This window comes from Lontra canadensis, unplaced genomic scaffold (genome assembly GCF_010015895.1).
Source record: "Lontra canadensis isolate GAN:19392208 unplaced genomic scaffold, GSC_riverotter_1.0 scaffold33, whole genome shotgun sequence".
In the NCBI taxonomy this organism is placed as follows: Eukaryota; Metazoa; Chordata; class Mammalia; order Carnivora; family Mustelidae; genus Lontra; species Lontra canadensis.
In genome coordinates, this window is record NW_022631027.1 from 6,887,958 (window position 1) to 6,912,815 (window position 24,858).

The following is a 24,858-nucleotide window of genomic DNA, read 5'->3' on the forward strand; positions in this document are numbered from 1 at the left end:
TACAAAGAAACTTCAATATACTGAAAACTTCTAATTTGTAATTGCCACATGTACAAAGAAACTTCTAGATAAGATAGTCTTTTAAAAACAATGTTTGGTGTTGCATTTAGCCCAAAAGTTCATTTATTTAAGTCACCTATGACATTTGCAAAATTTTTTCAAACTCAGGAAAATGCTGATTAATATGGCTTCATTCAATTACACCTACACTCTGAAATATTTCTGCTATACACTTAAGTACAAGTGAAGCAATAAGATTACTTGCACAGATGGAAGTGAAGACTCCTTTCACCTTAAAATTGTACTCGTTTCACACTTGTGGTAATGCCTGAAAACATTTTTTAAAGACTATTAATGGTCTTGATTAGAACAGTGTATTGCATTTCTCCGTCTTTTTTTTTTTTTTTTCAGTATTAAGTACTCTAAAGTTTTAAGTTCTACTTTTCCTCTTATCTTCAAATAGACTCTTTAGCATGTAAACTTGAATGGCTGACACTACCACCATTACCACTAAGTTAACCATAGACCAGAAATTGACTCTATCAAAGTTGCTTTCTTGTATGTTTCGATCACGAGCTTCAAATGCTCTAAGCAGAGTCTGGATATGACCACTTTTGCTTAGTCTGGCCTTGATACTGTTGATGGATTCCTGGAGATAAATAAAATAATTTTACTATAAAGGAATGCTCAGTAATTTTAAGTTATTTTAAACACGTGAGTCACAGTACCCTGACACTCATAGTAGTTTTAGATCCAAACAATTTTAATTAAGGGACAGGTACTACCTTAGCTTACCTAAAGATCTGTAAGTTTATGTAACAGTTCTCCTGATATCTTTAAATTATTGTTTACAGATAGTTACTTAACAGAGGAGCAAAGCTAATGCAAATTGAAAATAATATGAAAATATATTTCAGTAGCAAAGTGCCAAGAATTTTATATATATTATTTCTTAGCCCTCACAACCATAAGAAAAAGACTAGTTTAAAAAAAAACAAAAAGCCAGCTTTTAGATATCTTTATATAATACACAGTGTTTATAGTAGTTTCTTCGAATGTTAGTCTTGTCCAATTTAGCGTCTAGCAAAATACCCAATGTTTTCATCTCAGAAAATAATAGTGAAATTAGAAAACCTTCCAATTTTTTATATACGTATTATACATCCCAAAGTATTACTTTTTAATACAAAAATGTTCCAAGATTACATTTGTAAAACAAGCTTATCAAGATGCACTCTAAGTTGCACATCTTCTGAAAAACCTATTTTTATAGTAGGGTCCTGGTGAGGGAAGTGATTTAAAAACTATAAAAGGGCTTTATGAATGTAAGTTAAAATTAAGTTGAGATTTGAAATGATGTCAAAGTACAGCTGACCCTTGAACAACATGAGGGTTACAGAGACCACTGCCCTGCAGAGTTAAAAATCCACATAAAACCTTTGATTCCCGAAAACCTTTACCAATAGCATACTGTTGACCAGAAGCCTTACATAAACAGTCGACACATTTCCTGTTATATATATTATATACATTACATACTGTATTCCTACAATAAAGTAAGCTAGTGAAATGAAAATGTTACTAAGAGAATCATAAGAGAAAATACATTTGCTGAAAAAAATCTGTGCATAAGTAGACCTGCACAGTTCAACTGTGCATTGTGCAGGGCTCAATATACTTAGGGGAAAAATTAGAAAATACTATAACAGATTTTCCTGGATAGTCCTCTTGCTTAAAATCCTTATTTAAGCAAAAACTATACTCAAAATTTCAGACTTTCTGCTAAACCTACAAAATTACAAATGTAGTATTTATCATTTGTGCATTTCTGTAAAGCAAATTACCTAGTAATATAAATATTTTCTAGGAAAATAAGGAATTCAGATCCCCAAATAAAAAGATCATGCATAGTTCTTTTCAATATTACAGCAATGATAACCAAATACAAAATTATTTATCAAAGTTTGCTGTTATGATACAAATTTTTGGGAAATAAAGCTCCTGAAAGACATTTTTCTTTAAAAAAAAAAAAAAAAGGCCTGTTAGTATTTAATCCATATTTGAGTCTGAACTTGTCATTTTGTTTAACCATGTGAATGAATTAAATCTCTTGGGAATCCAGTGAAGTACTAATAAGATTTATAAGTACTAGTGTTTTAGTTTTGTTGGCAAAATAAATTTAAAATGGAAGAGTAAGTTAATATGATTGAAATTTAAAAGATCTATACATGGGAAATTATGTTGAGATAAAAAACTATCGTTGTAAAAATTTATACCTATCAAACTTAATCCTTTCAGTTTGCATTCATAGTAACACCAGTGGAAAAGGTAAGAAAATTAATATTCATTATGCGATACACTGTTTAAAAGCACTTAGACACACATCATTTCTTATTTCATCCTCACAACCCTATCCCCATTTTGCAGGGGAGGAAACCAAGGCTCTGAGGGCTCAATCACTAAGCAATCACACATACACGACCGGCTAATTTTCTGACTTCTTAAGCTAACTGATCTACACACAAGCATGTCTCTTCTGCTATTTGACAGCTGCTTTCCTAAAAAACCTCAAGTGATCAAAATATGTTATTTTTAAAAATCCAGGTTATAAGACTATTAGGGTTTACACAGTTTTAATTTGCAATGACCATGTTATTTCTCTTGCAGGAATTTCTACAATACAGCTATATAAGCTATTTATAAATATCACTCAGTAAATTCTATCATTTGATTATATCTACCTGTGGCTGAAGGGTAGTGACCTTTTCCCCCATCACCAGTACTATTAACAAATAGATTCTTACACATGCACATTTCATTATGCATGTAAATGGTAGAGAAATTCAAACAAAAAGGCCATATTCTAAAAGGTTTTACTCTTGAATGTAGTCCTAGTTTCCGGTAACTGCAGGGTCTGGTCTGAGTGATATAAACAGTGTTGCCAAATTAATCAATTAATAAGAAATTCCATGTTATAAAAATTATGCTGTGGGAAAAATGCCTATAACACCTTAAGTGTTTACAAATTGCTCAACTTTTTTCTCTGTGCAAGTATGCTATAGATCATTACATTTTTCTGTTTGTGAACACTAAGGGTGTTTATAGTTAAGAAGAGTCTGTTCAAATTCTAGTTTCCCCCTCTCTGGTTATGTGACAAACATTACTTCATCTCCCCTAAACCACAATTTCCTTTTTGGAAAGATGAAGATAAATAATCCTCATAGAGTTAAGTAAAGATTACATGAGATAATGCAGAGAAAATGCTTATTTCAGTGCCTATCACACAGATCTCTGGATAATTTTTATTTATTAAGAGACCATACTGACCAGGATGTCTTCCAGTTTCATGTCCAACATGTCTGTACCAGTAATATATTTCTTCCAGTCCTCTTGTTCTTGCTCCTGTTCTCCCATATTATCCAGGATTAATTCAAAGAAAATCACCTTCTCAGAAATGGTGCTGAATGTATTATCAAAGCAGAACATGTAGTCACCATCTTCAGTCTCTACCCTGTATTAAAAAAAGTACATGTGTTCAGTTATCTGTACTTCCTATTTGGGATCAAAGGAAAAACTACTATAGGTAAGAAATAACATAGTTTATAGTAGTAATTGGATAGTTTGCTGATAAAAAGACTTCCTTAGTATTGAAAGATTATTTAAAATATCTTGGGAAAGAGGCAACCTGGAAATATATATGGAAATATATATTTATTTTATATATATGGTTGTAACTTAGATGTGCTTGGCATTTACTCAGGAAGTTATGGTAAAAGATCTTGACCTAATTTTTGGAAAAGGATAGGATTAAAAACATAGATACATGATACCTCACAATGATCTTTAATATTTATATATTAGGAGTAATTTATCATGAGTTCAAGTCATATGCAAATATGACCACAAACCTCCCCTTTAATTGAGATTACTTTCTAAACTGACTTTTGTTTTCAAAAGTGATGGACTGTTCTAAATGCTTTCTTCCAGGCCTCCTACAGATTAAGAACATCTTTATAATAACATAGGTTCACAAAGATTAAGGATCAGTGGCCAACAAACGGAGATCTACTCCTAGTGGTATTAGCTTTCAGAATAAATACCACTCACAGCTAAGTTAAACTTGTACCTTGGTCTCATTAGCTTCACATTCAAAATAACTGGCCTACAACATCTGATGCTTTATCTCAATCTCCACTTCTTTTCTACCCCTATATCCAACTTAGTTAATTTAATCATAAGAGAGAAGTACTCAGCAATTTGACTGGATCTTAACATATATACTATAAATAAAAAATAGCCAATACTTATATACCCCTTTATAATTTATATACTATTTTAGTTCTTTTAATCCTTACCATCATATTTGCAAGTAGGCATAACTGACCTTTTCAAGGTAAGTAAAATAAGGTTCACATAAATTAAAATACTTGCCTATGATCACACAGCCTGTCATAGGCATAGATGAAGCTTGGTTTTCTGACTCTCATGTTAATTGATCTTTCTTTTCTATAGTACTGCTCAGAGCCTGTCTGCATTCCTTGCAATCTCCTCAGTCATGACAAACCTTTGTCTTGAGGATGTATTTACCTTTGGAAGAAGCTTGAAGAATATACTGGCGAATACAGTGGGGAACAATTTTAAAAGGAAAAAAAATGTTATGACTTTTGTGTAAAGTTCAATTTTAATCACTTTTAAATTTAACTCTTAATTTTGTTTAATTTTATTTAACTGAACTTTATTTAGCCATTCTTAACCCTGCACTGGATAAAAAGGAGAAGCTTTGTACTTACTCTTTTTACATGTAAAGTACAGATAAACAAACAGTACAAAAACTGGTTTTAAAATTTCATGGCTGGGTTATGAGACAGAAAAGTCTAGAAAGGTTGCATGGGGAGAAGAGTAAAAAAGAAGAAAGTTTGAGAAGCACTGACACATGGATGAACTTCAGCATGTGTATGGAAAAAAAACAGATGTTTTACTACTTCATAGTCCTTCCTATACTAATCTCTTTCTAAATCTGTGTTGACTTTTAGTAGGAAGGAACTTTAATACTATAAATGATACAAAATTTTATCCAAATAAAAACAGCAGAGTTAATTTTCCCTTTAAGTAGAAGCAGTAGTCCAGAACGGATAAATTCTCTTTAAGAGTTATAGTAATGTTAATTCAGTTGTCTAGAAAAATATAAACACACAAACACACAAACAGACTTCTCATTCCTGGAAGTGCCAGCCAATAGGTATTACTTAAGCTGTTTATAGTTCTGTTTGGAGACATTTTTACTAACCCTGCCTTCTGAAAAGACAGTATTTGTTTTAAGGATTTAAAAAAAAAATTTCAGTACCATAACAGAGATACTTTATAACCGGCCTTTAAAAAGTTAATATAGCTAAAGATAAAATTTTATTTATTTACTTATTTATTTTTAAGATTTTATTTATTTATTTGAAAGACAGAGATCACAAGTAGGCAGAGAGGCAGGCAGAGGGAGAGGAAGGGAAGCAGCTCCCTGCTGAGCAGAGAGCCCCGATGCGGTGCTTGATCCCAGGACCCTGGGATCATGACCTGAGCCAAAGGCAGAAGCTTTAACCCACTGAGCCACCCAGGTGCCCCGATAAAATTTTATTTAAATCTGATTTTTTAGAAAGTAGATTTGTAAATTGGGTGTAGTGATTAAGAGTGAGTTGGACAGCCTGGTTTTAAATCCTGGCTCTGCTGTTCACTAGCTGTGTAACTTTCATTAACCTAACTTTAGGGCTCTATGCCTCAATTTCTTTATTGATAACATGATAAATCATGTACCTCATAGGACTACGGAGAGAATAAAAAAATTAAAGTGCTTAGAACAGTAGCTTGGCACATTGAAAGAACTCAATAAATGTTAATGTTAACATTTACTCTTACAAACTAATTCTTTTATCCCCCACTGGTTTAATGAGAGGTAATTCTATGCAGGAAAGTAATAAGGTACCTTTTTCTGCTAACAGTTAATCTTAATTTATCTCTAAAGGAAAAGAGAAAATTGGAGGAAAAAAAATGACAAATTCTACAGATTTTCTAGATTCTGAAATTTAAAAATGAACTACATTTTTAGTTTCTGTTCATATAACTATCAAAGAGAAAGCAAAGTTCAAAATATATCAATCGAAACTGACTTTAAATCTGTTTCTCTATTTTACTTATTAATAATTTATACAAGTATTTTTTTCTGACCTGGCATGACATGGCAGAGGTAAAATGCCATTTTAAAAAGCACTTTAATAAAAGATAAGAAATTTAAAAACGTTTTAAATAGAAAAACCTTTAAAAATTAAAAAATATAAAAAATTTAAAAATTAAATAAAAATAAAGCACTCTGAAAAGAGTATCATAGTTGGGATATTTTCCTCCTTATTCATTCATACATGTATTTAGTATTTACTATCAATTACATGCCAAGTATGCTGGTTAACAAAGACCAGTAACTATAATAGCTAGTACTTACACAGTGCTATGTGCCAGAGATGTTCTAAGCATCATATGGTAGAAAGCAAAAATTCTGATCCATCCTGCTTCCTCCTCTTAATAAATGTGTATCCCTTCAAACTTACTTAACTTCTCTGAGCCTCCTTGTCTGTAAAATGGGAATTGAGGAATCAAATAATCTCTCTTGGTGGGTTGGAATGATTAATTTGAAGCATATAAAATGCAAAGCCTAGTTTATGGCAAATATTAGATTGTATTTGCTTTTCTTCTTCCTGTAAACTCACAGTTTAGTTTTAATGCAATAAGTAAACAAAGTGCTACAGTAAAATCATAGAATGAACAGGGAAACACACCACTGAGATACAAAAAAGAGAAGTGAGATTAAGAGAGTATATGTAGCCTTTTTTCAAACTCTAAACTTACAACAAGTTATTTTCTTTCTTTCTGGTTTCCTATGGTCATACCTTTTACTATCACATCTAATTATCTAAAAAGAATGAGGTTTGAGTGAGAAAAACCCCAATTTTTACATGCATACACATATAAAACATACACACAAAGATGTACTGTACTTATTTTTTTAAGAAAGGAAATAGTGGGCAAAGATGATATAGCCAGCAGCTCAAACTATAGGATACATACCTGGAATAGTAACTTAAGATGGAAATGTTGTGCTAGTCAGAAAGACAGGCTTTAAAATGCCCCAACAGACTGAATGTAATACCTAGTGCATACTCATGTTATTTAATCAAAGCAAAGAAAAAATTGGGGATCAATACAAAATGTCTAAAAAAAGAGAAAAAAGTCAATGAAAGACATTTTAGTTTATGATAGACCACTATCTAGGACTGTTTAAAATGTTCATATGGAATCATTTAATACTGATGTATGGATTAAAAGTGCTAAATTTCCCTGCCCTGCAGATAGTCCACTGGCATTACTTAGCCCAAGGAACTCAACTAAGAGATCACTTACGTGTGAACTCCATCTGATTTTCTTTGTTCGAAAACTAAGGTTCTTCCTTCTGGAGAGGCAAGATGGAAATCAATATCTAATCCTGCTCCATCTAAAACCTGTAAAAAAGCACAAAAGAACACACATTACAAATTCTGAAAATAAAAAATATATAAAGTAAATCACATGATGAAAGATTTTTTTTTTTAATGAAAAGATTTTCTTTCTAAACTTAGGTAAAGAAAGTCAACGATGCATGTAAGGCCTAGAAAGGAACACAAAGATCATCCAATGCAATTCCATTAATTTGGAGCTTTCTTACCAATTCTGTTGCCATCACCTAACTTTAGGCCTTATAACTATTACTGTAATAATCTTCCTAAAATGGTGCCTTGATTGAGAAGCCCTGTAGAGTGGAAGGAAACACAGAAGGGAGTTCAAATGGTAAACCTTTTTACTTAGGCAATTTAGAGCAAGCTATGTAACTTTCCTGAGTTTGTTTCCTCTTCAATAAAATAATAATTAGCTATTTCTTAACCCAGAACTCAAACCTTCCATGATCTGACTCCAGCTGACTTCTTCAGTGCATTCACTTATTATTCCCCCAATATGAACTGAATACTTCAAGTAGGCTATATGCTTACTAGTCAGTGAACAGAGTCTGTTCCTTTACAATCCCAAAATGATGATAATAGCTAACAATTACAGTGTATGCCACACACTGTTTTAAGTGCTTTATCTGGGTTAATTTCCTCACAGCAACTCTAAGAGATAGATCTTAACGTTCTCAGTAAAACAAAAGAACCAACAGCAGAACAAACGGGGGAAAAAAGAGGCAGAGAGAAACACTTTTCTCAAGGTAGATACAGTCAATGAAGGCAAGGTCAAAACTTGAACTCAGCAGTTTTTTTTCTGATAACTACTCTTTTTCTTATTTAACACTCCATTTTCTTTTTCTTGGTGGCTTTTTTTTTTTTTTAACATATAATGTATTATTTGCTTCAGGGATACAGGTCTGTGAATCATCAGTCTTACACAACTCACAGCACTCACCATAGCACATACCCTCCCCAATGTCCATCACCCAGCCACCCATCCCTCCCACTCCTCTCCCCTCCAGCAACCCTCAGTTTGTTTCCTGAGATTAAGAGTTGCTTATGGTTTGTCTCCCTCCAATGGAATGATATAAAAAAAAAATTACCTGTTCTTGTGCTCTACTTACTTATCAATAGAAGTAGTTTCAAATAGCTAGCTAAATACATAATTCTCTTTCATCTTCAAATCCCAATAAAATGAAGAAAATATATGATATAAATAACAACACTGGAAATCTAGGAAGACTGTTAACAGACATTAAGAGTAAGGAATTTCTGGAAGATAGTCCACTGAGCAAAGGATATGTACAGCTACCAATAGTTATCAATCTCAAAATTCTCACTGAAACAGACTAGGGAAACACATTTGTTGAAATCAATGCCCTCTTTTTCATGTTACTGGTTTTACTGCAAGGATTAAATTCTGAAAAAATAGTTAATATAAACAGAATTCAAATGTTTCTTCATATATATATATCCTCAGAGAAATTTAAGAATATGTAATCCATAAAAATGAGGTTACTGGTATGAAACAAGATAAAAAACGCTGTTGCCAAAATAAAGCCTTAACCAATGTAATGACAGCAGAATGAATATGGACAGAGACTAAACATCAGAGAACTGGAAGGAACCAAGGAATTCTCAGAACAAGGTTAAAAAAGTACAGGTGAAAAGTATGAGAAAAATGGTAAAACCCTTTGTGAAGGACCGAGCTAAAGATTTCAGATATCTAACAAGCATTTCAAAGAAGAGACTCAAGAGAAATGAGGAAATCATCAAATAAGAGAACAAAAATTCTTACTTCAAAAGATAAAAATCTTTAGACTGGAAGGTGCTAATAGATGTGAAAGATAAAATCCTACTGACTTTCCCAAAAGATTTAAAAAGAACAACCTAGAAACTTCTAGTGATAAGTAGTAGAGAATTGCAAAACAAGAATTGGGATTGGCATCAGAATTCTTACATATAATACTAGATGCAAAAAAACAATACAGCCATGCCTTCAATGATCCCAAGTAAAAGAAAATTATATTAAAGTGAAAGCAAAAAGTTTGTCCAAGGACTCAAAGCATTTTAAAAGAATTACTCAAAGGTATCCTCTAAAAAAAACAAAAAAGATATGTATTACATCAGAATGTAAGAGATCTAACAAAGGGGCTCCTGGGTGGCTCAGTCGTTAAGCGTCTGCCTTCAACTCAGGTCATGATCCCAGGGTCCTGGGATTGAGCCCCACATTGGGCTCCCGGCTCAGCAGAGCCTGCTTCTCCCTCCCACACTCCCCCTGCTTGTGTTCCCTCTCTTTCTGTGTCTCTCTCTGTCAAATAAATAAATAAAATCTTAAAATAAAAAAAAAAAAAGATCTAACAAAAAGATTTCAGTAAAACAGCGTTTAAAAGATACTATTGGTAGTGGCTGTCAGGCTTAATGAAATTGTTAAAAATAATAAGAACACAGAAGATAACTTAAAAATATATAAAACACAATTTTTAAAAAAGATTTTATTTATTTATTTGAGAAAGAGAAACAAAACACAAACAGGTGGAGGGGCAGAGGAAGGAAGAGAAGCAGGCTCTCTGCTGAGCTGGGAACCTGACGTGGGACTCGATCCCAGGACCCTGGGATCATGACCTGAGCTGAAGGCAGACACTTAACTGACTGAGCCACCCACGTGTCCCTATAAAACACAATTTTAAAACATAAAAATATTTATTTAAAAAACACCATAATCTGAAACTAAACTTCCCTATAATTTCACTAGAAGATGATGAGTGCCACTCTCCCTAGTCTATACTGTTATTGTAACAGTCTTTCAGCTCCTCAAAGTCTTTTTTCTGTCTTCTTCATCAACGCCAATTTAAATCACCCCCTTGTCCCTAATAAGACTGATTTTTCTACAGTTCTGAACTCTACTTCTGGAATGTCTTCTCTCAATTCCCAGATGCAATTAAGTCCACCTGTTAAACCTTCACATAACCTACCTTCATAGCACTTATTAGAGTTATAATTTTACATTTATTTGTAAAGTCTGATTACAGTCTTCTTCCATACTAGATTGTATGAGAACTTGGACTATATTTTTACTCACCATTATATCTGCAGCACTTGGCATAGTGCTCCAACAAATTAAGCACTTAGGAATGATTTTTAAAAAGTTGAATGATCTAGTTTATTCATAAGATTTATGTATTGACATTTAAAATTTTCAAGAACTTAATATAATGTGGGGCTTGTCAATTATTCTAAAAGTGTCCTAAATCTGAAAAGTAACAAATGTTAAACATTTTCAGTATGTCACAGTAACCCAAGGGCAATGTCTGGAATGTCTGTTCCCTGACATTTTAAAAACTAAGACAAAAAAGCAGTAGCTTGTTATTGGAAAATTAATCATGCAATTGGAAAATGCAAACAAAAAGTTGAAGATTATCTCTTACCCTACAAACCCCTCAACCTTGTCTAGGACTACAGACATTAAATCATTTTACTTCTTTCTTCGATCAAAACAATTAAGTTGTTTAGGGGGATTACTTCGGGGTATCAGTCCCTTTAAGAGTGACTAAAGATGCAGAGCATAAAGTTAAACCAAGCCAGCTGTATAACTCTAGAAACATAAATGTATTAAAATCAACATTCACTGCCTATTTACTAGTGTCAGGGATGGTCTATGAACACTTACTAATTCATTTTTTCAAATCAACTCTATGAGGTAATTACTATTATCTTTATTCTACAAGCAAGAGGTTAAGTGACTTGTTCCAATTACATAGGTAGTAAGTGACAGAGTTAGGATTTCAACCCACGCATTTTATCTCTACAGGTCTTATAATGCTAAGAGGTCAGTAGTTCATATACAATTCCCCCCTAATACTAACACCTGGATAAATATTAAGGACTTTTCAAATAATACAAATTGTTTCTTACATGGATTATTTCACAAACCCCCAGTTGGGTTTCCTTGCCTCAAATTTTGCTCTCTTTTTCCACATTGTACCCAGTGATGTATCTGGAAAACATTTCTGTTACCATGCTGCTTATATCTTCAATGGCCCTTGTAGAGAACAAGGGCAAAGCCACTCAGCATGGCACACGAGGCTAAGATTCATGATCCATGATCCAGCCTCCTGACCTCTCTAGTCTATTTTATTTCTACTCTCACCTTAGATTTTACAGTCTTTAGGTCTAATAAAAACTCAGTACTTGTAGTGTCCACATACTGCCCACCAACAAAACACACTATGCATTTTTGTAACTATTTGTGTTTTATTCCTTTTCCTGAAATGCCCCTCCTTCCTTGCATTCTTGTCTCACTTAAGCATCTTTCAGGATTCAAATTTATTTTCTCCAGGAATCCTTTTCTGAAACACCTGAGAAGTGGCTGTCCTCTAAGAGCACTTAACGATACTTTATTGAAATTAGCTGTTTATTAGCACAGTATCCCTTAAATAATTAGATCCTTAAAAAACAGATGCTTTTTTTTGTCCGTGTAATAGTTGGTCATCTTATCCACACTCCTCCCATCCTGGCCTCCCACCTGCCAATTACTGGCACATAGTAAATGAACTTTTGAACTACACTGGAAATCAATAAATGTTGCGTTCTAGCCCCAATTTTGCCTATTTATGACTTCAGACACTGCGCTATTGCTTTCCTTAAGTATCTATAAATAATTTAATTCTAAGTTTCCTTCCGATGAAAATTCTACATAACTCTATACACGACAGTAATTGTTGAAAAAATTCTTTGCATCAACTTAAAAAATCTTATTATAAATTAAGTAATCTGTGAAAAAATTAAAGGGGGAACCACACCAATGCATCCTGTTTTTTTTCTTAGTGCTACCCAGAAACATCAAAATTAGCTGTGTGGAACTAACAAGATTTCTTCTAAGAAATTACCCACTATCACAATGACTACATAAATTAAGGCAAATCCCTACATAATATTATGAAGACACTAAAAAGAAAACAATGATATGGGGGAAATGCCTACAATGATGAATTAAAAGTCATAAAGTTTTAATATACAATTAAATATTGCTTGATTTAAAAATATGTAACTGAGAAGGAAGGGTACCCCATTAAATACATCAAGAGCTCCTTTCAAAATATTCCAAAAGCGGATTTAGTGATAATCACAAGTTCACAATTCAAAAATCCTTAAATGAAGCAATGACAGGGAATATTTATAATGCCGGAATTGGGTGAGCGTGGTGGGGATAGCAAACCAAGTGTCATCATCTCCTCCAATGATGAAGGAGAACGTGTTATCAGTCCTGTATTGCGAAATTCCCAATACCGGAGCCTGTGCCGGTTAGCAAGGCGATGGGCGAATTATGAAACAAAAGGGAACATCACCAAGATCACCAGCGCTGGCCTCTTTCCAACTGGAGGAAAGGGGAGAGGGAGGATAGTCAATTCCAGGTCCCGCCTAACTTCTAGGTCCCCGGCCCCCGGAGAGCCAAGCCTCGCGCGCCTGCGCGGAGCGGGCCGGCTACCCCGGCGGCCCTCGCCTCTTCACCACCCCCGGGAGTCCACAAGAAGTTTCCAGGCGGGTGCGAGGCGAAAACGCGGTGTAGCTGGGATAAAGGAAGGAGGCTGGCTCACCCTCTGCACTTACTTGGTACTCAATCTCCAGCGAGGCCTTCAGGGGCATGGGCTGGTAGAAACACTCCTTCTGGCCGGCCGGAAGGGTAAACGTGAAGTCGCTGTCTAAGGAAGGCGTGAAGCCGGCCGCCCCCGGCAGCCGCACTGAGAAGAGAGTGGCCAGGAGGAGCACCGGGCAGGGTAGCCAGATCTTGTCGCCCATCCCTGCCGGGGCGATCTCGGGCGGAAGAGACGCAGGAGGTATGGGTTATTGGCACCTAGGCTCCGCTTTTCCTCCCTGGACTCCTTGGGCTGGCAGGGAAACCCCGCGCCGGAAGAAACCCCAGGTGGCTGCCGCGGCGGCGGCACAAGATCCCTCAGAGCGGGAAACGCCGGCCTCCGAAGGGTAGGGACCGAGGGGCGGGGCCACCAGTCCTTTTCCGCACCCTTCTGGGTGTCGGCCCCCTCAGGCCAGGCGTGAGCGCGCTCCGCCTCACACGCGGGCGGCAGGTTCCCCTGGCCTCCCCCACACCAATGGGAGTCTTTGGGGTAATTGTGGGAAATGTAGTTCCGGGCGAGCGGGCTTGGACGCGCTCGCAGACCACGAGTCCCGACAGGCCCCACCCCTTTGCGTCCCCACACGCAGAGCCTGCGCGGGGGGCGGGGCTGCGGCCGGGTAGGCGCATCCCCAACGGCTCCCGCGGCGGTTCGAAATCGGTGCAGTGGTGTTCCCTTGTTCCCCGCGTGGAGTGTTTGATGCTTACACGCCCCGAGCTCGGGAGAGGGTACGAGGCTTCCGAACGCGGACTAGAGCGCGGCGCGCGCGTTGTCAGGTGGGTCTATCTCCCAACTACGACTTGGGTGGTGAGTGACTGCTCCTTGGAGGGTGAAAACAGGCCTACCTGGGGGAGTTTTGTTCCTTTCCTCCCAGCACCCTCGGACGCGCTTCGCGTCTTCACCCTTGCTGCGGACGCTGCTCTGCAGGCTTTTATTTTACATGAGAAATCGGAGGAAGATGTCCTGTTTTAATCCGCTTCTTTCAGATGAACGTAGGATCAGTGCTGTCAAATTGAGAGTTCTTGGTAACTGGACCATACGCCATAAATCTATAACCCCCTTCCCAAATGAGGAATCTTTTTTCGACTACAGCCCATCCTTTACGTACAAGGTTTATAAAAAACACCTGTTTTTCAGTGTTGACAGGTGTGCGTGAGCATAGAGCTACCGACGCGTTATTAGGACCAGCAGAGGATCTGGTCAGGGCCTGTAGGTAGCATGATGCCCTTTTCCACGTATGTAAAGGCAGTTAAAATAGACTTTTATAACCTACTATAAGTTGAAGGGAAGAAAAGTCTTCATTTGAAAATAAATGGCTCAGAAGGAAAAAAAATTAAAAGCAAATTATTCATTGGTACTTAAGAAGTTTTAGGGAATTGTTACATTAAGATACATAGAAGAGGGGCGCCTGGGTGGTTCAGTGGGTTAAGCCTCTGCCTTGGGCTCAGGTCATGATCCCAGGGTCCTGGAATAGAGCCCCACATCGGGCTCTCTGCTCAGCAGGGAGCCTGCTTCCCCCTCTCTCTGCCTGCTGCTCTGCCTACTTGTGATCTCTGTCAAATAAATAAAATCTTAAAAAAAAAAAGATACATAGAAGACGTTGGATGTAAAACCTGATTTAGTTTAAACTTAATATCGAATGACATTTTGGAATTTATCCAGCTTGTCTGTACTACCCTTTTTTCCTTCACCATCCTATAGATGATGTTGAAAAGATAAAGCAGTATGGGGACCTGACCCATTGACTTTTGTATGGGAGAGTCTTCTCACTTAGGCAGAAGCAAATTTGTGCAAACGAAAGGGGAAAAAAGAAACATTTTCTCTGCTCTTACATAGCATCTCATTTAATTTCCTGACACAGTTTCTTCCAAAAAGGTGAGGGTTTTCTCTTTAATCTTCCTTCTTAACATCTGAGAAATTTTGTGTGGGGAATAAATTTGCTATTCTATTTTAGCTGGGTGAGGGGAGGGAAGAGCAATTCAGCAATCTTCATTTATTCACCGAACATACTGACCTTCTGTAAGTGCCTTACAGTCCTCAACATAATACATAAGACTCCTAACCTTTTGGAGCTTGAGATGTGGTCAGAATTCTAGAAGGGTGGTGAAAGAGAGGTGCTACAATGACAAAGGTAAATGGGATCTGAAAGAAGAATGTAATTTTAAGATGCAGAAAGATCTACAGTAGTAGAAATTTTAAAGCCTTAGTTTTTATTATATTAATATGTATTTTAATACATAATGATTGTATGTGTTAATTGTTAATAATAAAATGTGGCCTTTATCACGATTTTTATGGGTAAAGGTTATTTAGTAGAGAATTTCACAACTCTAGAGATACCAGTTGAAGAAAGAAAAACTTTTCTTCATGTATTTCTGAGTTAACTTGCCAAATGCGATTTTGATCTCTATGATTGTGATGCGAATGTGTGTGTTTTTTTAATTTCATAACCATTGTGAATGGGAGAAGGAGATAACCTTTATTTTGTAATAAATTGCCATTAAGAAAATATGAATGACTATAATGATGCCAATTTTGTCAGATTTCCAGGGATTGTAACTTGATTTTATAGGTTCAAACAGCTCATCTTGAAATTGATCTATGAGTTAGAAATTACAGTGTGATATAATTAAAAGGTCTTTGGATCCTGATGATTTAGGTTCAGATCTTGTTCCCACCATTTACAGTTTATGTGACCTTAAGCAAATTATTTTATTTACCTTATTTTTAGTTTGTTTTAACTTTAACATGGAATAATAACAGTGTTTAATGTGCACTATTGTTAGAAAGATTAAATGTGCTTAGGAAAGGGGAACTATTGAACTTTCTATTTCCTTGGCTTTACATTGCAGAGAAATTCATTGTTACTGGGTTTTTGTTTTGTTTTAAATTGCCATGAAAGATTGCACAACATTTGAGATAAATAGAAAAATAATGAGTTAAATTCTATTAATGTGAGAGTATTTTGACACCACAGATTCTTTCTGGCAAGGTACAAGAAATACACTTCTTTTTTTAAGAAATGGAATCTAGTTCATCAGAGTACTGTAATAAAGACAATGAAGAAGAAAGTTTGCTTGCAAATGTTGCTTCCTTAAGACATGAACTGAAGATAACAGAATGGAGTTTACAGAGTTTAGGGGAAGAGTTATCCAGGTATGTAAGTAAAATCACATATGCACTTCAGAATATGACTTTAATTTATGAATGTAAAATGTATGAAGTTCATTATTATATATTGTTTTAATAGAATAGGAAATAATCTATAATTTTTAATGTAATTCTTGGTTTAGGAAAGAGAATAGTGTTAGAGAAGTGTTTATACATTAAGTAAACACCTTTACTATATTAGGACTCAGAGTATAAAATATATGTTTTGGGCTTAATTAATCTTTTATTATTATGACTACTTTTTGAATCTTAAGTAATTCTAGCATAGAGTCTCTAAACTACACAGATTGTTTGTTAAAACTCATTACAATTTATTAAGAATTTTAGTTGAGACATTGCTCTAAGTTCATAACTGAATGTGATTTCCAGCACAATTTCAGGTGCTTTTCTTTCTGTTTTCTTATTTAATGTATAGAAATTTGGAGTGAATACTTAAATTAGGAACTAAAATGGATTTTTCTTTTTTCTCTAGTGTTAGTCCAAGTGAAAATTCCGATTATGCTTCTAATCTCTTAAGACCTGAAAAACTCATTCTGGAAGATCTTTCTCAGCCTAATCAGCTTGGACTTTTGAATCACATACCTTATAAAAAAGTTTGTAAAATGCCCACTGGCAGTACTGATTTTCCAAAAAAACCAAGAGATAAGGTTATTGTTTTTAGACCTGCCTACTTAAAAGTAACTTTAGTTTCAGACCTGTTTACTTAAAATACTTTTCCTTTGAGTTTTTTCTTTAAATGTCTGTTTATGTTTTCCATAGTCTTTTACCATTGTGCTTAAGACTCTTGAATTTAAATATTATGGTTCTTGTTGTGTCCTAACAAGAAAGTAGTTGCTTTGGTGTATTACTGTATTTTTAGACTTCTATATTTATTACCTTTTTGCAATTAAATCTTTTGTTTTCCCAAGTAAATGGTAACCCCTGTGATTTTTGGCACTATACATAATAGGAAATCAGTTATTTAGTAAGTGGTTAAAATGTATTTAGTATATTTAGCCTGGGTCATGTGCTATATGATAGCGTAGCTATCCCTTTAGCTATCCCTAAATTTTGTGGATGATCTTAGACATCTTTACTTGTCTGGAACTTTTTCCTTCTGTCTTTTTTTTTCAGTCCTATTACCTACCTCCTTGTGTTTACCTTTCTTCCTTACTCAACCCTTCAATCTCCCTTTCCAATCTCTTTTTCCTGTTCTCTATTATCTCACTGCCAGCACACACGCATACATATGGTTGCATATGCTATCATAATCTTCTTTCATAAAAATGTGCTCTTCCCACTTCAGAAAGCTAACAGTTGAGAGGTTTTCTTTTTGTAAGAAAGCTGCTTATGAAGCTTTGTGAGCCTGCAAGTTAGAAAATAAAGTCAAATTCCAAGTCTTCAAAGACTGTGTAATTCTGGGAAATTTGACCTATATTCTCAATAAAATTGCTGATCATTTTTGCTACATATATGCTTTAATTGAAATCATTGTGTTTTACCCTAAACAAAATAAAAAAACTAATGACAAATTGGAGGGGAAAATATTGGTAATGCCTATTAAAGACAGAGAGCTAATCTCTTTAACATGGAAAGAGCTTCTAGGAAGAAGATGAATAACCCAGTAGAAAAAGGAACAAAAGACATGTATGAAACAGGAAATTAAAATGATCTTCAAACAAATAAAAAGGTGTTCAGTCTCATTCATAATAAGAGAAATTCATAGTGAAACTATACTTAGGTACCAGTTCATACCTATCAGATATTTGACACTATATTTTGCTGGTAATATTAAGAGGAGATAGGCATTCTCATACATTGCTGGTAGCAGTGCGGAATGATACAGCCCTTTATGGAGGGGTATTTGGTAATGTTTCCCCAAATCACAAATGCTCTTACCCTTGACTTGAGAATCCCACTTGTAGAAAGGTACATGACAGGTATGCCTGCATAAGTACAAAAGGAGACTTTGTCATAACAGATTAGAAATACCTCAAGTGCCTATCACAGGGGATTGGTTGAATAAACATGCAGTGGAAACTGCAGCTCAGGTGGGGAGATGAAAGGAGTTTCTAACTATCTTGATTATGGAGAGATTGGCAGGATATATTAAAAAAATGCAAGGTACAGAATGACGTATATAGAATGCTAATTTTTGCATAACTCACTGTGAAGGTGGGTAATTTGTATTGCTTGCAGATGAAGGTGGAAACATGAGAAGACTGTTTAAGACCATAACTTAGCTTTCCTATATAGGCAGTTCCCCATTATTATTATTTTTTTTAGGATTTTATTTTTTACTTGAGATAGAGAAAGCACGAGTAGGGGGAGGGCAGACTCCCTGCTAATCAGGGAGCCCAGTGCAGGTCTCAATCCCAAGACCCTGAGATCGTGACCTGAGCCATAGGTAGACACTCAGTCACCCAAGCCACCTAGGTGCCTCAGTTCTCTAATGTTTTTTCTGTATGATTGGTGTTATACAAAATTTATAAATAAGAAACTTAAAGGGGTGTTTGGGTGGCTCTGTTAGTTAAGCATCTGACTTCCACTCAGGTCATGATCTCAGAGTCTTGGGATGGAGCCTCATGAGCCTCACGTTGAGCTCTGCTTCTCCCCCATCCCTCATTCTCTTCTTCTCCCACTGCTTGTGCTTGCTCTCTCCCCCTCTCTCACACTCAAATAATTAAAATCCTAAAAAAAAAAAAAAAACCCACTTGTTAAATGGTTACTTACCTACTAAAAATAGGAATGAGGCTTCTGTGTATACTTTTTATATAGTTTTGACTTTTGAAATGCATATTTTTTAAGAATTAAATCATGTCTTAAAAACCTCAACCCTCATGAAAATAAAAATTTATTATAAAATATATATTCAGATGTATAACAAAAATGTGTATAAAGAATTTATTATCCATTTTGTTGTTGGTCATTTGGATTCTTTCCATTTATTATCTCTTATGGACAAGGTAGGTATGAATAATTCTTATATTTTCAGGTGTAAAAGTTTTAGATTTATACCCAGGACTAATATTGCTGAGTGTTAGTGTCTTCAACTTTATTGGATAATACCAAGAACTTTCCCAAATTGTACCATTGTTTTTTAAGCTGTGCTTATTTATGTCCATATCCACCAGCCGTGGAGGAGAGAGCTGATTGTCCCACATAGCCTCACCAGCACTCACTAAACATCTGAACTCATTTTCTGAGTTACTTAGTCATTTTACTGACAGTTATTCATCATTTTCCATTACCTAAAAGGCTTAATGAAAGAATCCAAAATAGCTTGCTCTTTTTAATTTTTCAGATGTCTTTTTCATCTGCCCCCATGGACCAGGAGATCAGAAATCTTCGAGAGAAACTTAACAAACTCAGGCAACAGAATGCTTGTTTGGTCTCACAGAATCATTCTTTAATGACTAAAATGGAATCTGTCCACTTTGAATTAACACAGTCAAGAGCAAAAGTATGTTTTTTGAAGTGGTGACTATGGCAATGGAAAGTACTTTGAATCATTTTGATTTCGAATTGGAAAAATAGTCCATGTATTGCCTTAATGTGTTACATATAACAAATTTTATAATGATAATATAGGATCAACATGTTATGGAATCTAATTTACATGAGTTTAATATCTGCAAATGATTTAGGAGAAATTGTATACTGTGTGTATATAAGTCAGAGCTTCTTAAAATCTTAAGATTACCAATTTATGTGGTTTTCTTTTTATAGAGAAAATATAGCTTATTTATCTTCCTTTTTAGACTAATACATTCCCATTGTTGAAACTTTGAAAATAGAAAAGGGGAGAAAGATCACCCAGTTTCCACCAATGAGAAACTACTTTATTGGCTTATTACATAGTTGAATCGAGACTGTTCGAACAGTTTTCTTTTTTCCTGTGTTTTTTAACTTCGTGCATAGTCTGAGCATTTTCTTTTTTTAAGATTTTATTTATTTATTTGACATAGTGAGAGAGATCACAAGTCAGCAGAGAGAGAGGGGGAAGCAGGCTCCCTGCTGAGCAGAGAGCCCGATGCAAGTCTCAGTCCCATGACCCTGAGATCATGAACTGAGCCAAAGGCAGAGGCTTAAACTTCTGAGCCACCCAGGCAACCCTGAGCATTTTCTGATGGATAGTCCAAGCATTTTCTGATATATTTACTCGGCTTCTCCACTGACCATTTTTTTAATCGTAGCATTGTTTCCTTATGTGATTATGCCATAATTTAATTAATAACTCTCCTTTTACGTGGCTAATTTTTTTTTTTTAAGTAATCTCTACACCCAAAGTGGGACTTGACCTCATGACTCCAAGTTGAAGAGTTAGTTGCATGCTCTACAGACAGCCAGCCAGGCGCCCCGAATGGTTTCCTATTTTTGCTGTATGATTGTAATTATACAAAAAATTAGAAACCAAAATGTCCAATAATAGAGGGATGGTAAATTACAATATATCCATGTAAGGGATTGCTACAAAGCTTTTTTTTTTTTTTGAGGTTAAATAAATCAATTCTAAGATCCAAAGTTAATAATATATGAAAAGGCACCTAGAACCTGCATAAAGCATTCAAAAACCGTTACCTAAAATATTGAGTGGTAGAGGAACATTACAGAGCAACACACATAGGCAGGGTGATCCCAGTTTTGCTTTTTATTAAAAAGAGCAAATGTGTCTATATATGTTTGTATCTATGTATATAGGTATATATAACATATATAAGAATAGAAAGACTGCACTCCATATTGTTGATAATTTTGAGAGGGATTGGAATGTCTTGTCTCCGGTGAGGCTTTCACTATTTACTTTTATATTTGTATTGTTTTAAGTAGTAGGATTATGGGAGATCCTTATTTTTCTATTGTGTGTTTTATTTTTTCAATTTTTCAATTTAATTTTATTTTTACTTTTCAAAGATTTTTATTTATTTATTTGACAGAGAGATAGAGAGCACTGGTAGGCAGAGTGGCAGGCAGAGGGAGAGGGAAAAGCAGGCTGTCTGCCTAGCAGGGAGCCCAATGCGGGGTTCGATTCCAGGATCCTGGGATCAGGACCTGACCCCAAGGTAGACACTTACCTGACTGAGCCAGCCAGCTCTTCTGTATATTTTAAACAAAAAGTGCTATTGGAGATAATTCCAGCCTAAGAAGAAAAAAAAAATACTCCAATGAACAGGAAACATTTTCGTATTTGGGATTATTTCTAGGATAGAATTTTAGAATAACCAAATTACAGGGGAAATTTTTTTTCAAGATTTATTGTACTCTGCATTCAGTATTATACTGAGGTTGTTTTTTGTTTTTTTAACATTTTATTTTTTTGAGGGAAAGTATTTTGTTTTTCTTGATTTCTCACAAGGTTACCTTTCACTGTTTGTTTGCTATGTAATTTGTTCACCTTTTTTTTTTTTTTTAAAGATTTTATTTATTTATTTGACAGACAGAGATTACAAGTAGGCAGAGAGGCAGGCAGAGAGAGAGAGGCGGAAGCAGGCTGCCTGCTGAGCAGAGAGCCCAATGCTGGGCTTGATCCCAGAACCCTGGGATCATGACCTGAGCTGAAGGCAGAGGCTTTAACCCACTGAGCCACCCAGGCTCCCCTTGTTCACCTTTTTGGTTTATTAATTGTTTTAACTTTTCTACCAACTATAGATTTTTGCTTAAGTCATAGAAGCTTAATTATTTAAAGGCAAAGAGATATTAAGAGAATTTTACTAATAACTACCAAACCAAAACATAGCATTTTGTTCCTTTCTTTTAGTATGTAGACACACCAGTGGTTATTTATTGTATGTAGTAGTATAATTATTTATAATTGTAAATAATTTATAATTATTTATATTTTATTTTAAATATATAAATATATTTTATATTTTATATTTTATTTTATATTTTACTTACCATGTCAGCATTTTCTACATTGCCTAACAAAATATTTTTTAAGGAGACTCCCTTTCCTAGGGCAGGTCTAGGCTTTTGCTATTGCATATATACCACTTTTGGAAATCTTGGGCTGAAATTCCTCATTGTGTCAACCAGTATATTCATAATTTATCTTTCCCAATGTTTGTTACACTTTTGGAGCCAGGCATCCTGCTCCTCCAAGCTTATTGCCCCTCAGGCCTGCTGTCCGACTGCTCTCCTGAGACTTGCCTTTGATATTCTAGGTTGGATCTACTGTCCCTGGATCCTGGGTCGTCTTCTTTTCTTGGTTTAGTCTTTCTTTAAGTGGAACATATTTTTCTAGTAACCTCCCCTTGCATGTCTGAAATGTCCTAATTTCTCCCCTACATTTGATTTTAGGTTGGAAAATTATTTTGCCTCAGGATTTCTAGGACATTGCTTACTTGTATTCTATCTTCTGCTACTTCTCTGAAAAGTCCACTGCCATTGTGAATCAGTTTTCTTAGCATGTAATATTTTTCCATTTGTTTTTCCTCTTATGGTAGTTTTAAGTATATGTGCTGCTGAAGCGAGCACATTATGGTAGTTTTAAGGATCTTCCCTCTTTCCTTGGTGTTTCAAAATTTCAGAATGACATGTCTTTGAGTAGACCTTTTGTTTAGTGAGGACCCTTTCAGGCTAAAATCTTGTGTTCTTTTGTCCTGGAAATTTTTCTTAGGCAATCTCCTCAGTAATATTCTTCCCTCTGTTTTCTTCTGTTTTTCCTATTAGGTGATCACCTCTACTGGCCCTCTAACTCTTTCAACCTTATAATTCATTAAGTTTTTTTTTTCCTCATGTTTTCTATCTCCTTGTCTTCCTGTGATACATTTTTAAAAAAATATTTTATTTTTTTATTTGACAGACAGAGATCACAAGTAGGCAGAGAAGCAGGCAGAGAGAGAGGAGGAAGCAGGCTCCCCACTGAGCAGAGAGCCCAACGCGGGGCTCCATCCCAGGACCCTGGGATTATGACCTGAGCTGAAGGCAGAGGCTTTAACCCACTGAGCCCCCCAGGCGCCCCCTGTGATACTTCTTAAGACATTTCTCAAAACTATCATCCACCTGTGTTGAATCATATTTTAGCTGTCATATTTTTTCATTTTCCAGAGCTTTCCAATATTCTCTAATTCTTTGCTTTGTATTGAATAATATCCTGATGCATCCTCACTTAGCTTTCTGCAGATTTAATGGGGTGTGTGTGTGTGTGTGTGTGTGTGCACGCGCGCGCGCATACTTACCTTGCTTGCTGCCAGTTGCCTCTTTGTTTTGGCCTCTGACTTATATGTTAGAAATGTTTTTGCAGATGTTAGTGTTTTAGCTATTTATATTTAAGAGAAAGGCACTTAAATTCTGTTTAGAAGCTCTGTGTATGAAGGTGAATATATGTTGGTGATACCTGGGGAGATGGCTCTTTTGTAGGGAGATACCTTAGCTCTTTCATCCAGTGTCAGTATGTGAAGTCTTTTAGTTGGAGCTGTTGAATTTCTCCAGTAAAGAATCCTTTAATTTCCCACCTGTGGGATAGCCCTAAATCAGATGAAGTAAGTAGTTGGAAACTGACCATTTTATATTAATCAATTTGTTTATTTATAAATACTTCATCCCTGCTCATCATTCTACATAGTTTCCCAGAGTTCTAAACCTTTCCTGTTCAGTTTCTCCAGATAATAAATTTTCTCTCTCTTCCTGATAGGCCATCATTTGATTGTTGGTGTTTTAAGAATGGGAAAAGGAGTGTTGACTTACCGACAGAGATTTTGAGCTGTACTCCAGGTTTTCTTTCCTGGACCTATGCTTTTCTGTATTTTCTAGGTTTTCTCTAGTAAGCGTGTATTCTAAAATTACATCTTAAAATGTAAAAAGATTCAATAGGTATTTTTTTGTTTACTTTTTTATGACTTGATCTTTTTTATTTAATTTTCTGATTTATGTGAAATTTATCTTCTTGGATGTTGTTAGTAGAGATTCTCCACCCCCACCCCCCAAATAGCTAATCAGTTATCTTGGAATATTAAGTTGAAGATAATGGCAGGAACTTACATGCTGACACTGATTTGTGATGGTGATATGCTCATGTAAATGTTGATCACAAGAATAGATAGGGTGAGCTTCACATTGACCAATGATTAGGGAGTTATATTGGACACCCTCATCACACAGAAAAAGAAACAAAGGACCAATTAGATTAATTTATCTTCTGACATGAAGTGCTCTAAAAGTTATTTTGTTGTTGTTTTAGGTTTCTATGCTTGAATCTGTTCAACAACAGGCAGCTAATGTGCCAATCTTAGAAGAACAGATTATAAATTTAGAAGCAGAAGTTTCAGCCCAAGATAAAGTTTTGAGGTAAGTATACTTTTTATGGCTTTAAAATTTTTATTTCTTCTGCTTTTTGGTATATCTTGTGGAATCTGAACCCCAATAAATCTGTAGTGTCCTGTAGACTGTCTTAGAACTTAAGGAATCTGTTCTACAATCCATCATACCTCCTCTTGCCTCCAGGATGCGTGATGTTTAAGGGGACTAAAAAAAGACTAAATCTTAGCTGAGATGCTTACTTACATGCTTTTATTGAAAATGAACTCGTTCATTTCTTGCCTCACATAGTAGTACAT

At 35.5% G+C, this 24,858-nt stretch overlaps 2 protein-coding genes across 4 annotated transcripts in view; one reads left to right on the forward strand and one right to left on the reverse strand.

Moving 5' to 3' along the window:
• Positions 1-392: 392 nt before the first annotated feature.
• TMED5 (transmembrane p24 trafficking protein 5) lies at positions 393-13,519 on the reverse strand. 2 transcript variants are annotated; one of them, XM_032867156.1, is made up of 5 exons: positions 13,128-13,519; positions 7,441-7,538; positions 3,328-3,511; positions 1,228-1,280; positions 588-651 (listed from the first exon to the last, which is right to left on the reverse strand). In XM_032867156.1, exons 1-5 carry the CDS (start codon positions 13,314-13,316, stop codon positions 588-590), a joined length of 588 nt encoding a protein of 195 aa, XP_032723047.1. In that variant the 5' UTR covers positions 13,317-13,519. The 2 variants fall into 2 exon arrangements, with proteins under 2 accessions (XP_032723046.1, XP_032723047.1); XM_032867155.1 differs by lacking the exon at positions 1,228-1,280 and having other exon boundaries at positions 393-649; positions 13,128-13,510.
• A 49-nt stretch (positions 13,520-13,568) lies between these two features.
• The window catches only part of CCDC18 (coiled-coil domain containing 18), a 117,363-nt gene continuing 106,073 nt past the window's right edge, over positions 13,569-24,858 (forward strand). For both annotated transcript variants that reach the window (XM_032867154.1, XM_032867152.1), the window contains exons 1-6: positions 13,569-13,926; positions 14,852-15,025; positions 16,128-16,306; positions 16,794-16,968; positions 19,605-19,763; positions 24,483-24,589. In XM_032867154.1, coding sequence (XP_032723045.1) covers positions 16,173-16,306; positions 16,794-16,968; positions 19,605-19,763; positions 24,483-24,589 — 575 coding nt within the window. In that variant the 5' untranslated portion in view covers positions 13,569-13,926; positions 14,852-15,025; positions 16,128-16,172. The remainder of the gene's footprint in view (positions 13,927-14,851; positions 15,026-16,127; positions 16,307-16,793; positions 16,969-19,604; positions 19,764-24,482; positions 24,590-24,858) is intronic.

Bases quoted from the DNA above. Each gene is read 5' to 3' on its own strand.
- TMED5 (XM_032867155.1), bottom strand. From the start codon at position 13,316: ATGGGCGACAAGATCTGGCTACCCTGCCCGGTGCTCCTCCTGGCCACT. The intron at 7,539-13,127 runs GTAAGTGCAGAG...GCTTTTTTACAG, and splicing joins CGCTGGAGATTGAGTACCAA to GTTTTAGATGGAGCAGGATT. The intron at 650-3,327 runs GTCAGTATGGTC...ATTTATCTCCAG, and splicing joins TGAAACTGGAAGACATCCTG to GAATCCATCAACAGTATCAA.